Here is a 14,106-nt window from a genome sequence, read left to right as displayed (position 1 = left end):
ACTCGTTACAGCTCGCTGGTCGCCTGGAGTATGTAAAGCTGCCCGGCCATTTCGCTTCCTGTCCTTCTTGTCGCCCGCCAGAACACAAAACTAGGTCACCCCGAAAAGCAAAATAACGCGAAGGAACAGAGAAATGAGGATAAAGAGAGAGAGCGAGAGAGTGAGAGAGAGGAAGAGAAAAACTTCCCCCTTCGGTGAAGGTGGAGTTGGTGGTTAGGTGAAGCGAAATTCGCATCGCGACCCATTCGCGTACAGGCCACACATCCCGGCGCACGGTCGAGGACTATCCACACTTCCGGTCCGCGGTTCTGGGTTGTGTGGGGACGAACCAACCCCAAAAATAACGCCGCGTAACGGCTTTCGGGGCCCCGGGGAGAAGGGGTTTACGAGGCAGGGCCGACCGACCGAGCAAAGCATCGGCAAAACGCGGCGGAACGCAGCGGCCACAACCGTTTTCTGTAACGCGACCCGCCAGTAACGCGACGCTACGCAAGCGGCAACGACGCAAGCTAGGCGAAGCTGCGTCACAGAATAAAACGCACTTTTCTTCGCTGTGTGTGCGTGAGTGAGTGTGTGAGAGGCAGAAGGCGGCGAAAAAGCAAAACTGGGAGTACTAAAGGGTGCAGCGTCGATGGTCACCATGGCCAGTGGCCAAGTGCTAATGTCGCGTTCCTGTGTCGCCCGCAGGACGCAAGTGTTCAAACCGAAAGGGCGAAATGTAAGAGCTTCTTTGGGTGCCGTGTGTGTGTGTGTGTTGATGTAGTTTCTCTCTTTCTTGTTCCGCTGCTGACCTTACACTATCAGCAGTGTAGTGTTTGAAGTGTTGGGGATACGCGTTCTTTAGTGGAACCCTGAATGGAATCCATCACTAATGCTATTCTTTTTTCTCTCTCCTTCTTTCGCCCCTCTTAGGTCAGTCAGCGAATTTTTAAATGCACCTGGAAAGGTTGTGGCGTCATCTATACTACATGTCCCGAAATCACTCAACACGTTAGGAGCGCACATCTTGGGTAAGTTCGGCACGTTCCGCATGTTTTCCGCTTTATCTCTCTACATTCTTAAGAATCTCTACATTGTGTACCTCTCTCTCTCTCCCTCTCTCCGCCACGCACGCTCTCTCTCTCTCTCTCTCTCATTCCCCACATGTAGCCCTCGTAAGCCGAACGAGTACAGCGACGAGGAGGATTTCTTCTTCACCGAAACCGAGGATGAGAGCGACGAGAGCGCGCCGAATCCACCCTCGCCACCGACGCTGAGCCATCGCGACATGGCACGACCCCCGCACGAGGATCCCGAATATCAGCGCCAGATCGTTGGCACCTACCGGCAGGGATTGCTCTCGCAATCGCAGGCCCTCCAGCAGCAGGCCCAGGCCCAGGCCGCCCAGCAGCAGCAACAGCAACATCAAGCCCAACAGCAGCAGATTGCCTCCATCAAGCCACCGTTGCCGGCCGGCCTAACAGTGTCGGCCCTGAGCGGCACCAGCAATGGCACCTCGTCCAGCAATGGCGCCGGCTCGAACGGTAACAGCAGCAACAGCAACGGTAGCACCGGCAGCAGTAATGGTGCCGTCAACCCACACAGCAGCGTTTCACCGCTGATCCATCACAACTACACCTGGTCCCAGGTGAGCCCGGTAAGTAACTGCGACTGAGCTCCGCCAATCAACTGTGCCTTCCTGTACTAACTGCTCACTGTTGTGTGTGTGTGTGTTTGTTCCGCATCTAGACATCACCACAGAAGCACGTGCGACTATCGCCCCGTCCGTCGGCCTCGTATCCGTATCCGTCGCCGAACTACCAGCACCACTACCAGGCGCAGGCCGCCCAGCAGCAGCAGCAACACCACCAGCAACAGCTCGGCCACATCCAGCTATCGCCGGGTGGCGCGAGCAGTGGTAACAACGGAACCGCCGCCTACCATCAGCTGTTGGCCGGTGCGGCCGGTGCATCCGGTGCGATCGCGCTCGGTTCGTACAGCAGCAGCCCGAGCTCGAGCGGTGGCGGCAGCAGCGTGGGCAGTGCGGGTAGCGGCCAGCACCGTTCGCCAGTGTCACCGAACCGGAGGACACGGGGCGAGAACAAGAAGTGTCGCAAGGTGTACGGTATGGATCACAAGGATCAGTGGTGCACCCAGTGCAAGTGGAAGAAGGCCTGCAGTCGGTTCGGCGACTGATCCAAGCCGTCCGCTGGCAACCGCAAAGCAGCAGCAGCAGCACCACCGAGCGCCAAGTTGCCACCACCGGCAGTCGGTACGTCCGGTGGGCCAGCACCACCGGGTGTCGCCGCCCCGTCTACTTCGCCATCGTCCTCACAGTCGCTGTGGATATCGTCGTCGTCGTCGTCGTCCTCATCGTCGTCGTCGTCCACTTCTTCCTCGTCCTCAACATCCCATCCGCTGCCACCGCCCCCGTCTTCGTCCGCGGTGGCGATGGTCAAGCAGGTGATCCAGTTGCAGCCGCAACCTCTTCAACTGCAGTCGACAGCGTCATCGTCGCTGCTCCTACACAACCAGCACAGCCAGCAGCAGCAGCAGCAGCCACAAGCGCACCGTTTCAGTGTGCAGTACGCACAACCGCAGCAACCTCGTCCACGTGCACCGGGCATGGTGGTTTGATGTGTGTGACGCAGCCAACCGAAACACTAGCGCATCGAATGCCGTGCGTAAACCAGTGTGACTGACGGGCCGTTCCGTACACCACTGGCATCGGCCGCTTCCGCTGCCAGCCCATCCTCCGCCATCTTCCGGTGCATTACGCCTGACTGAGTAAAAGGTCTACGACAAATCAAACCAAACGGCCCTCGCCAGCTCATCGACGATGGAGAAAGTCCCGGTTAAAACAAACCGTAAGTAAAAGATAGTTGATTTGAAAAAAAAAAACATTCAGAACAACAACAACAACAAAACACCCAATGTGTGTAAGACTAAAACTGCGCAAAACAAAATGGTGAACGCGCCGCCGCCCCGCAGTAAAACGAGAGAGTAAAAGTCACTCCCGAAGCAACACAAGATCTTAGCAAAAGCGAAAACAAAACAAACAAACAAAAAAAGAAACGAAATACGAAAACCACAAGACATCAAAGGCTGATTTAGTTTTTAACAATTGCGGATAAAACCAGAAGAAGAAAAAACAAACAAACAAACATAAAAGGGGAAAAAAAACACTCAAACACGCCTTGGGTGAACTGAGGGAGAGAATACGATCGTTGGCACTGAAGAAGATATTAAAGAAACAAGATGTGGCAAGGCAGCACATCGACCGATCGACATCGTTATCAGACACACGGTTTTGCTGCAAGAATCACGATGGAGGTGCCTGGTTACTGGTACACTTTACAGTAACGTAACAAAAATCTCCTTAGCTTCCTTCCGCTCTCCACCTCCTCCCCCCCCCCACCAATGTGAACCATCCTTCCAACCGGCTGAACTGAAAACGCTCTTCACGACAAAACGATATCTTAATACCGTCCGTAAACACCCCCTATGTTGTTCCGGATGGTCTGGAAATCCATCCGAAGGACGCGCGCGGGATAAAACGGTGGAAGGATCGGTAGCTGGAGGATGGCAGTGTGTATGTGGGTGCGGAAAGTGTGGACAGTACGAACCCTGCGTACCAGTACAGGAAGCTCTGGCTACAGCCATGAGCTTTTCCAACAGGCACCAGGCGCCTCCATCGAGGTTTTGTGGGGAATGTTTTTTCCCCGCCAGATTTCCGTGTCCAATCGATTCGAATATGATCTCGACCCGTACGTGGAGCGTGAAGATAGTGCTAATAAGGGTTGGGGTTAAGCAAACAGAAAATTAAATCCACGGGGTGAAACATATTACAAAGAGAGATACCACATAAAACAGATCTGTAGCGCGTGAGAATATTAAAGAAAAAACGAAGAGCGAAACAATGAAAAAAAGCGAAAAAACAAAAAATCATTTAAACCACTGCCAATAAGTTTAAAAACTCTACTAAACTCTATCGTCAGCAAGGGAGAGAAATGTGAACAAAGAAGCAGATAAAAAAAAACACACGGAGGGAAAAAGAACCGTCGTCGTGCAGGAAAAGGAAAACAAAAACAACACTTTACCTGAATTTGAGCCGGAGCAATGGATTGGAAGCAGCAAAGAAACGGAAGCGTTTAGTGCAGCAAGAACATAGCTGGTGACCGTAGGTGAACAGGCCAAGGAAAGTGTTTGTTGGACCGGGAGTGCAGTAAAGAAGGTTACTAAGCTGGCAGATAGCTGATGAGTATTGAGTAAGCAAATCACATAAGTAAGCAACACGCTAAAGGGTAAGCGAAACAAAACGTAAAACTAAACACAAGTAACTCCGTATAAACGTAACTCGTAACCGTAAGTTCTACTGCAAAAGCGAATAAGCAAACTGTCTATGTGTAATAGGAGGATAAGTACGTGTGCAGCAGCAGCAGCAGCTAATCGAGGAACGGGTTCGAAATCGGCAGCAGGCCGATTGTTTAGCTACCAATTGATATACACAAACTGACTTACCGATCGTGACGTGCGACTGTGTGTGGAGGGAGGGTTTGAGGCGCACGCACCGCACCTTCACCATCAGCAAAACCAGCTAAAACTCCTATTTACCATTTTACCAAGTACTAAAACACTACTAAAAAATCAAATACCCTATCGTTCACTTACACGCGGATGTACACGGGCAATACGTACGATCGTTAACGGTTAAGCAAGAAGGGGCATCTGTCGTCGTTCTAGCAGCGGTTTTCACTAACCCTCGCATACCCTTTTTCGATTCGATCGAACCGAGCTTTTTTTTTTTGCTTTGGAGCTTGGTTGGAACGTATACTTGTTTGCGGGATCGTTGCAATTCTGTTACCTGCCAACTGTCGATTTTTTTTTTCGCAGAGAAAGCGAGAGCGAGAGAGAGAAAAAGAGATTTGCAAAAAGCAAAATTTGTTTTTGTACCACAGATGGTTTGTGAAACGATCTGTTTTAGAAATGTGATATAATACCTCCCCGTCCCGAGACTAAAGCGCTTTCGAGGGGAGGTAAGAAAAAAGAAAATGAAGGGGAAAAACTGTTTTTTGTTTTGTCTTGTAAGTACCCTTCGCAGCTATTCATTAAGGATCCTGTCCCGATCGCACAACCGATCGTCGGATCGATCGTCCTTGCTTATAAAGGGGACGCCAAATTTTCATTCGCTCTCGGTCTGCACTGCAGCTGCTGCTTCGCTTCTTGTGAAGAGCTTTCAGTGAGGCTTTTACTTTCGAAAATTGGATATGGAGAGCTTTTCCAAAGTTGTTGCTGTTCACAAACCTTCCTGGGTTAGTGATGTTTGGTGCAGGTTTTGTGGAGCATCCAAACTGATGTCGTGTTACCTTCGTGTGGGTCAGCTTGCCAGCCACGGGGATGTTTTTAACTTGTACTATTGTACAATCGTTCTCTTCGTACTAAGCTACACATGTGGAAATTGGATGAAACTTTCGAAAGCGAAACAAAATAGAGGGTTTAAAATGGCGCACTGGAAAGCGACGCAATTTTGTGCAACTGATGATCTCTGTAAAACTGTTCATTAATTTTTCGTTTTTTTGTTTGTGTGTGTGTGTGTTTTGTACACGCTCCACACATATAGCTATATAGAGATTTGTATATTTATAAATACATATTTTTATCATTCGTACCCTTTCGTTGTTCGTATGTTCGCGATCTGCCTGTTTGTCGTATCCTATCGGAAAAGCGCATCGTAATGAGAGGTGTTTTTGGGATACTGTTTTTTGTTTTTTATTGCTTTCACTCAAAAACAACAAGTTGGATCACGAAGAAAATGGCAGTACACACAAGCCTCTGCTCTTCGTGCACTGCAGCTCGAATGCTGCAGCTGTTCTCAAAACACCAATACAGACCCAATAATCATGATGGCCGATGGCCGATGGTGGGTCCTCAAAAACCCCGGTGCCCTTTTCGTGTGAGCATACGGCCACTTAATTGCACTTAATCGAACAAAAGAAAAACCCCCCAATCTAACGCAGCAATAAAAAGCAATTTAAAATCTCGTCAGCAAAAACACTTGAACACTGAGCGGAACAAGTGAACGGTTAAGGGGTAAACACTCTTGGGAAAAGGGGTGTTAATAGATTAAAATTAGCGAGGGAAAACCAAACCAATAAGCAAATAAATCTTACGGGAAAAATAAGACGACGGGGGCCACGAAAAGTAGGGCCGAAAGCCACCACTCCCATCGCCATCGTTTATGCTGCGTCGGGACAGGCACACTTCTCTCACTGTCGTTCGTCGTACTACTACTTTTTTATGACAATCGTGAGCAAACTGATAAGCAAATGCATTCGATCGCAATTAAATGATTAAATTCTTGTGCACACACGCACACACACGTCACACTAACAACAACAACTAAAAACCCCAAAATCCGTCACAGAACAGTGTTTATCTGTCTATATGTTCTATATGTTTTGCTGTCTTTGGCTCAACATAAGAGGCTTCGATTGAGCCATCGTTGGGAAAAGTACGTATTATTTTTTAAAATCGGTGTCCACTAAATCCGGATCATCTCACCCTTATTGGGTTTGGTTTTATTTTTCCATCAAGTTCATTGTTTTATAAAGCACAAATCCACGTGAAACATTGGAATCGAACGGGTATCCAGCAGCGAGAGAGAGAGAGAGAGAGAGACAAAGGATAGCAAACAAAAACAAGTGCAATGTGGGTAAAAAAAAGAAAACAAAAGTGGGAAAGTGTATTGAAAAGACTAAAATTTTTGCCTATTTACATGTACAAAATCTGGGGGTTAGGAAGCTAGTAGCAATGGTAAAGCAACGCGAAATACGGCGGGACAACAAAATCGACAGCCACTTGTACGATCACTAGTTGTACTGCTGGCTCACTGTCGAAAGTGGCTAACTTGTGACAAAAGTTAGCAAAGCAAAACATACAACCAACACATTACTACTTCTCCCTTCAATCATCTACCGCTTTTTGTACGATGTATACGGGACGCAAAGCCCTAGTAGCGGGCAGGGTGTTTTGGTCCCGGCCGGAGATCGCATGCACACACAATATACGACGAGGCCACCAGCTACCACTACTTTGAGACAAAGGATGACAAAGGATCGATGGATGTATTCGATGTACACACACAACTATTAGGCCAGAGGTAATCGGATGGGCATAAACATATGAGTAGAGAGCGTGTTTTCTGGAACAAACGTTTGTCGGTGTATGTGTGTGTGTGTGTGTAGTAGTCTGGACGCCGTTTTGAGTGTCATTTTCCTCTCCCGTTTTTCGTGTTGTTAGAGAGTGACCGTTTCGGTATAACGCAGCATACTCATAAATATCCGCCCCCTCCCCCTTTAATATACCGTGGCTAGCTTAATCGGGTTTTAACAAAAACAATGAACCGGAAGGGGCATGAGCATAAGAAACGCATACACATATATAACTATTAACAAACGAAAAAGGCAAACAAACAAATTGTATGTATAAATTATCTCACCAGCACCTTCCCATCTAAAACACGCACCCGCCCGCATTACAGAACAGATTGAAGACGAGCAGCGGCGAAGCGATGGATAGACAAACAGGTACGTCCGATCAGGCCGAACTAGCAAAGAAAACAATAGAACAAGCTCGCAAAGAACACAGCAACGAGCATTGAGCAGACTATTGGGACGATAAAGGAAGGCAAAGCAAAAATACAAACACGGCATATCCATGCAGCGATGGAGAGTGAGTGATGAAAGAAGGAGGAGGAAGAATGTAGAAGAAAGTGGAAAAAGGAAGGAAGATGTTACATAAAACATAAACAAAACACACCGACAAAAAAACACAAGAGAACAAAATATGGCGCATTATTACTGGGGTTACCGTATTTTATTTTTACTAAATACTATTTTCTCGTGAGTGTGTTTTTATTTTTTTTGCTAAGCTTGTACAGTGCACATACAACAACACAACAAAGAGAAGAAAACAAACACAACACACTGAACAGTTACAAATAGGTCAAGCATCAATGTGACAATTGTTTTTTGTTTGTTTGTACAGAAAGCAGGCAAAGCAGCTTGCTGTAGAAGATAAGGTATCGAAACGAATCCCTAAGATTGCAATGGAAAGGAGTAAAATAGAGAAGTAAGAGAAAGAAAAAAAAATGGAAAAGAAAATATGAAACAAAAAAAAGAGAAGAAAAGGCGAGCAAGAGCGAGAGAAAGAGATAGAGAGAGAGCTGTAGAGACAGATAATTCACCCACCTTTTTCGGATTAAGTTATTGCGTACCATACTAAGCTGTTAGATCGTTAGGTTGAGCAAGTGCAAAGCAACAAAGCAAATGTTTGATTTTGTCCGTGGTCTTTTTGTTTGCATTGTCGCTTTTCTACATGGTTAAGAATAATTTAAAAAATGGAAAAATAAGGAAAAAGAAAACACTATTTTACTAAACTTACTAACAAACAAACGAAGCACACAATCCTCACACATTCACACACGCATAAAAACATCTCGCTTCCTTTGTGGGGTTTTTGGAAAAATTTAAACGTTTTGGTTCTTTCTTTTTTCTTCTCGGCGTGTTAAACTTCTACTAAGCGTACGTATTTAAAGTTGTTAAAATTAATCTTTTCCCTTCCCTTTGTTGGGCAAATGTGTCTTTCCCTTCGGAAGCGTGCAAGTGGAAGGTTTTGTTAAATTTTAGATTACTCCAAATCCACACTCACACACCGACACACACGAACCACATGATCGGTGCAACAATTTGTGCATTATTATTATAACCCGTTTGCGCGACATGCGCGTGTGTGTTTCTACCGTTTTTGCCCCCTGTTTCTTTGTCTGTTATGTATAAAAAAAATACCGATCGTTGTGTGCTTTTCGCAAAGGATAAGATTGATTAAGAAGAGAGCGAGGAACGTAACCGTTTAAAAACAAACAAACTCACAAAAAACGAAACCTAAATGCCAAGGCCAATTAAACGATGCAAGCGTAGTATCTCGGTGTATGTTTACGTTAAGTTCGACGATAAGCCCACGATTAGTGCACCCGACGAGTTTTTCGCAATAATGATGAGAGCAAGTCAGTGAGCTTGATTTTTTGTTATCTCTAGCATCCTTCTTCTTTTTGCCACTTTTTGTTTTTTCTGTTGTTTAATTTTAAATTTCCTTTTTTATTTTACATTTTCTTCACCCCAACTGCTGCTTCGGTAGGTTAATAGAACGATTTTTATCTTCTTTACAAAGTTCTTCTTACTTTGTACTACTCTTACAAAGTACCTCTGCCAATTCTCCTGCACCCGTACTAGCAATGTATGTCAAACAAAACAAAATCTAGCTCAATTAAGATTCGTTTTACGTTTAGCTACCATTTACGGCTACCTGGGAAAGGGAATTAATAACTCACGGGAACAAGCACACCAACCCAACCGCCGTCTGTTGATTCGTGTAACAAAGAAGAAGAGAAAGGAGAGAAACCACCCCCTTCCCCTCCTCCCCCCACACACACTCTATTTATCTGCCATTTATACCTAAGATTACGTTTAATAGTTTAGTAGCACTGATCATATTTATCCGAGCCGTGATCGAACCCCTCGGCTTTGGTCGGTATGCTCGTTTCCCTCTTCTTTTCCTCTTTTCTACTGCTTTCCACCTTAAAGTGCTTCTACTTGCTTGTAATATTAAATCGCTTTTCATTTGCTTTTTGCCGCTGCTATTCGGTCCATCCGAGCCGCTTTGTTAGAATCCGATCTACTAACCCGCGCTAAGTAACTTGCTAAGTGAAACGAAAGTACCATTTTATATAATATACAAACTATACATAAATATAAACATAAGAATGTTTTTAGTTGTAGATCGAAACAAAAAAACAAACCGAAAACAATTATTAGTGAGAATTTTTTTCCTTTGCTTTTTCCGTCAACCTTTTTTTTATTTCTCTCCGCTTTTCCTTTTTGGGGTTTTTGTGAGCTCTGACAGCAGCTAGAGTAGTGCAGAAAGGAAATGAACACCATATGAAATTATTTAAGCGCGGCCTGTACCAGCCTTTAACACGCGGGGGCAGACAGACAGCGCGAAATGATCTTAAGTTAGTTCAATTTTACACCTTCAATCAGTTCGCCCCGTTGGTGATGGTTTGAAGATTAACATTAATTATACACACACACTCATACAAACATTCACACTCATACAACGTACATACAAACAGAGCGTTTTAGTTGTTAATCTAGTTAAAATATAGTTTCATTACCTAGGTTTTGTTTTGTCTCGTTTTAAAACATTTATTTATTTATTTACCCACCCATTTCCCATAAATAAAACAAAAAAAAACAACAACAACAATAACAACCACCATCCCCTCCCCCCTTTATTTTTGCCACCTAAGGACCTAAGATGTAGTAAAGGATAAATGGGCTGGGAAGAGAGGGAGTGAGAGAGAGAGCAAGAAAGTAAGGGGAGTATAGAAAAAAGAGATATATTTTTATTTTAAGTAACACAAAGCATAGAAACAAGTAAAACACAGAGCGAGAGAGAGAAAGGGTAGCGAAAAGGATAAAAGAGAGAAGAAGGATGCAGCATAATCAACTTACCAGTACACCTTCCGAGATCGATATATATATATACACACAATATAAAGGCAAAAAACTCACAAAAACAAAATGCAAACAATCATAAGAAGAAAGAAACCATATAAGAAACAGAACAGTTGTAAAATATGTACACATGCAAACACGGACGCAAACAGATTACAAACAAAAAGCCAGGGCGAGAAAATGAGAGTTGTACCGTTAGCAAGTAAGGTAAGGAAACACAGGAGCTGATCGGTGGTGAAGATGAGAGCGGAACGTTTGTTGATGTTAGGACAGTATCGTTTATGAACGCTTCTTGTGTTTGAACATTCAACCTCCTTCAACTAAGTAAATCGTATGCTACAACACAAAACACAAAACCAATCGCAACTACTACGGCAGGCAGAAGAGAACAAACAAGCAGGCAAGGGAGAAAATGCAAAGTAACCGACAACCCGTCACAGACACGGCAAACGATGCAAACAATTGCAACACTTAGTAGTACATCATGTGTAGCGTCAGGAATCGATGTGAGAGGATGTAAAGGAAGCTGTAAATAGAGCAAGGCAAACCCCTGTCCGCCAATCCCATTACCATAAACGGTCCATAAGCATCCTCATTTGTCTGTCCGTATCGTAATCTTTTCGATCGTTTGCGTTCGATCGTGTGTTTCCTTACCTTAACCACCCGTCCGCGTTTAGGTATGGGGACGATGTTACGATTTTCTTTACAGTAAGCAGGCAGGGTTTTGTTTTAGTTTAAGGGACACGCATCCCACATCCGAGAACCATACATATATTAGTTAGTTGTGTTGCGTTGCGTTTGCATAACGTAGGACAAAATGTATCAACAAAAAAACTCCCGAGGTTACGGTACACAGGGCGGGACCCTCCTAGCGCGCTGGAGCTATGAAACGTGACGCGATGAAACCAAAACCAACCAAACTGCAAGCACAGAGTAAGAGCAAAAACCACGCAAAAATAGACAAAACCACAGATCGAAAACAGAAGAAGGGTAACCGGGAGGGATATGGAATCGTACTATAAGCTTGTAAGGATCGTGCGCAATATGAAAAATAAGGGAAGGAAAACAAGCGAAGAAGAATCCACCACAGTAGTGAGGAGGAGAAGAAAACAGAAGAAGAGAAAAAAAAGCATAACAAAACTGTGAGAAGAATGTTTATACAGAAACGAGGTAAAATAGAAAGGAAAGTTTGTGTAATTGGTGGACAAAAGATACTAGCGGGAAGAAGATAAAGGCGTGATGAGTGTTGAGCATAAATATAAAACACAAACCCACAAAACAAAGCATACTGTAAGATGTGAGAAGTAAAATAAGTGGTTTAAGAGGAAGAAGAAAGTAAGAAGAAAATGCTCTCACTCTCTGGGGCAGAAGGATGAAAATTGAAATGAAAAAAAGTGGAAGAAGCCTTTTGTTAATTGTTGTTTCACACAATTTAAAATCTGAAGGAAAAGTGGAAAAACATGAACACAAAGCAGAAGCGAATCGCAAACATTACAAACACTGTAGAACGAAGTGAAAAAGAGAGAACGTAAGTGAGAGTGTTATAAAACATTTAAAAGAAACACACACACACAAATCGTGAGACCGGTAAAGATTTCAGCGGAAAAGAAAAAAAGAGAAAATGTGAAACAAATCAACGGGTGACGAAAGCAGCACAGATTTGACGGAAAGGCCATTTTCCCCTTGTTTCTGTGTTCGCCGTGTTCGACCAAATTTAGGCAAATTTTCCCTATTCGGCCACAACGCATTACAAGCGAACACAACCAAACGGAACCAGCAAACAGGGTGGGGAAAACATCCGGATTTTTTTTGTTTTGTTTTGTCCTGTGCCGTCGTCTGAAGCTCTCACCACCATATTAAAAAGTTCACACACCAGCTTACATGCGCGAACAGCTCACTCAATCATATACTACACGCGCGCACACCTCGTTCGGTAAACGCTTCGCGATTGATCATTATCATCACCCCGCGTGTAACACACACACACACCGGATCGAACCACCACCACACATCACATACATACAAGGAGCCCTTCCTCTTCATAATACGAATGACACCGAAGCATGGGGAATGGTATCGATACCGATTCCGCGCATTCGTGGTGAAATGCGACTATGAGTGCTACCGGGTGCTTTCGAGTCCTACGGCTTCGTGATACGGTTAACGGCGCGTGCTAACGTGATCCTAACCCTCCCTTCACGGTAAAAAAAAAAAAACTTCGTCTGTCTGTCACAGTTTGTCCGCGGCCACCGCACTCGTTATCCTATCGCTCGTTATTGTTGACGTTTCAAGTTACATTCAATGCCTTTCATCAGTACAAAGCTTGACGGAAAATTTAAACTGTACAAGTGTAAAGTAAAGCCGCGGAATAATCAAAACCTTCAAAGCACGGAATCGTTTTCTTCGTTTGTACAGCTGCTAGTTGTTCTCGCCCCTTTTCTTTCCTTTGTTTGTTCATTGTTTTGTTGTGATTTTTTCGGTTTAACTCGGATATATATTTATCGTAGCTTACAAAGCTCGTCGTCGTCGCGTTGTTATTGTTTGTACTGTTGCTGATGGACATTCACCAACCGTAACGTCCCTGCCCCTTTGAGCCCTTTTTCCGTACGAGGCTCGAAAGCAATTCAAAGCTATTTATTATCGTATCGCACGTAACGCAATCCTTACCGGCCAATGCAATGGAGGGGAAGGTTCGAGAACCACGGAACCACAAAGCTAAACACTCGTATCGCAACACACACTACCTTGCGCACTCGATGCTCGAACGGGAGAGAAAAGGTAGACGAAAAAAGCTCCAACATAATTTTACAAAAAAAAAGGATGATCGTGTAGATGGAGATAAAAAAAAACAGTAAAACAAACAAATAAAGTCGCAGCCACGCAAGCGCAAATTGCAAATCGTACTAGTATGTATGTGAATGTGTGTATGTGCGTGTGTGTAAAATGTGAAATATACACATGGTGAGATGAGGAGATAGAGGAGAAAAAAAACAAAAGAAAAACAAAACAACCAATCGAAAACTAAAAACCGGAGCGAAACAATGATCATAAAGATGAGCAGATGATGATGATGATGTTCAAATGCGATTTGAATGATTTTTTTTTCTAGTGTTAAGTAAATACAATATTATACATATTACAAATATATACACGGTATTAGATAAAGATAAAGCAACTGGCAGTTTTTACTTGTGTCGATCAGGGAGTGAGAAACGTATGGTCCGAAAAGAAGGAAAAACATATCACAGTAAAAGGAAAGAAATTAGAAACAAAAAACGCTACTATTTGGCTGTTGTAACGCTTTAAGTACGCAGCCGAATAGAGACGATCATCAGTAGTAGCGGCTGATCGCGTTGCTAGGCAACGCGTAGAGAGAAAATAGCCGATCTGTTTTTAAAAAAAGCTCAAGCGGTAAGTACGCAGCCATGATCACGTTGCTGGGCAACGATGAGTGTAACAGACGTACGCAGCCATCTAACTGACATATTCAAAAACGGTTACATGAAGCGTTACTTCTTCTCACTGTGATATCAACTGAAACGAACATATTAAA

At 44.3% G+C, this 14,106-nt stretch overlaps 1 protein-coding gene across 1 annotated transcript in view; it reads left to right on the top strand.

Moving 5' to 3' along the window:
- LOC118506749 (zinc finger protein 395) overlaps positions 1-13,724 on the top strand; it is a 91,425-nt gene extending 77,701 nt beyond the window's left edge. The window contains exons 5-7 of the mRNA XM_036044331.1: positions 913-1,010; positions 1,150-1,636; positions 1,729-13,724. Of these exons, the coding sequence (XP_035900224.1) occupies positions 913-1,010; positions 1,150-1,636; positions 1,729-2,175 (1,032 nt within the window). The 3' untranslated portion in view covers positions 2,176-13,724. The remainder of the gene's footprint in view (positions 1-912; positions 1,011-1,149; positions 1,637-1,728) is intronic.
- Positions 13,725-14,106: the final 382 nt, after the last annotated feature.

Source organism: Anopheles stephensi, chromosome 2 (assembly GCF_013141755.1).
Source record: "Anopheles stephensi strain Indian chromosome 2, UCI_ANSTEP_V1.0, whole genome shotgun sequence".
In the NCBI taxonomy this organism is placed as follows: domain Eukaryota; kingdom Metazoa; phylum Arthropoda; class Insecta; order Diptera; family Culicidae; genus Anopheles; species Anopheles stephensi.
The sequence above is the reverse complement of the archived record's forward strand: the minus strand, read 5'-3'. Positions and strand labels throughout refer to the sequence as shown.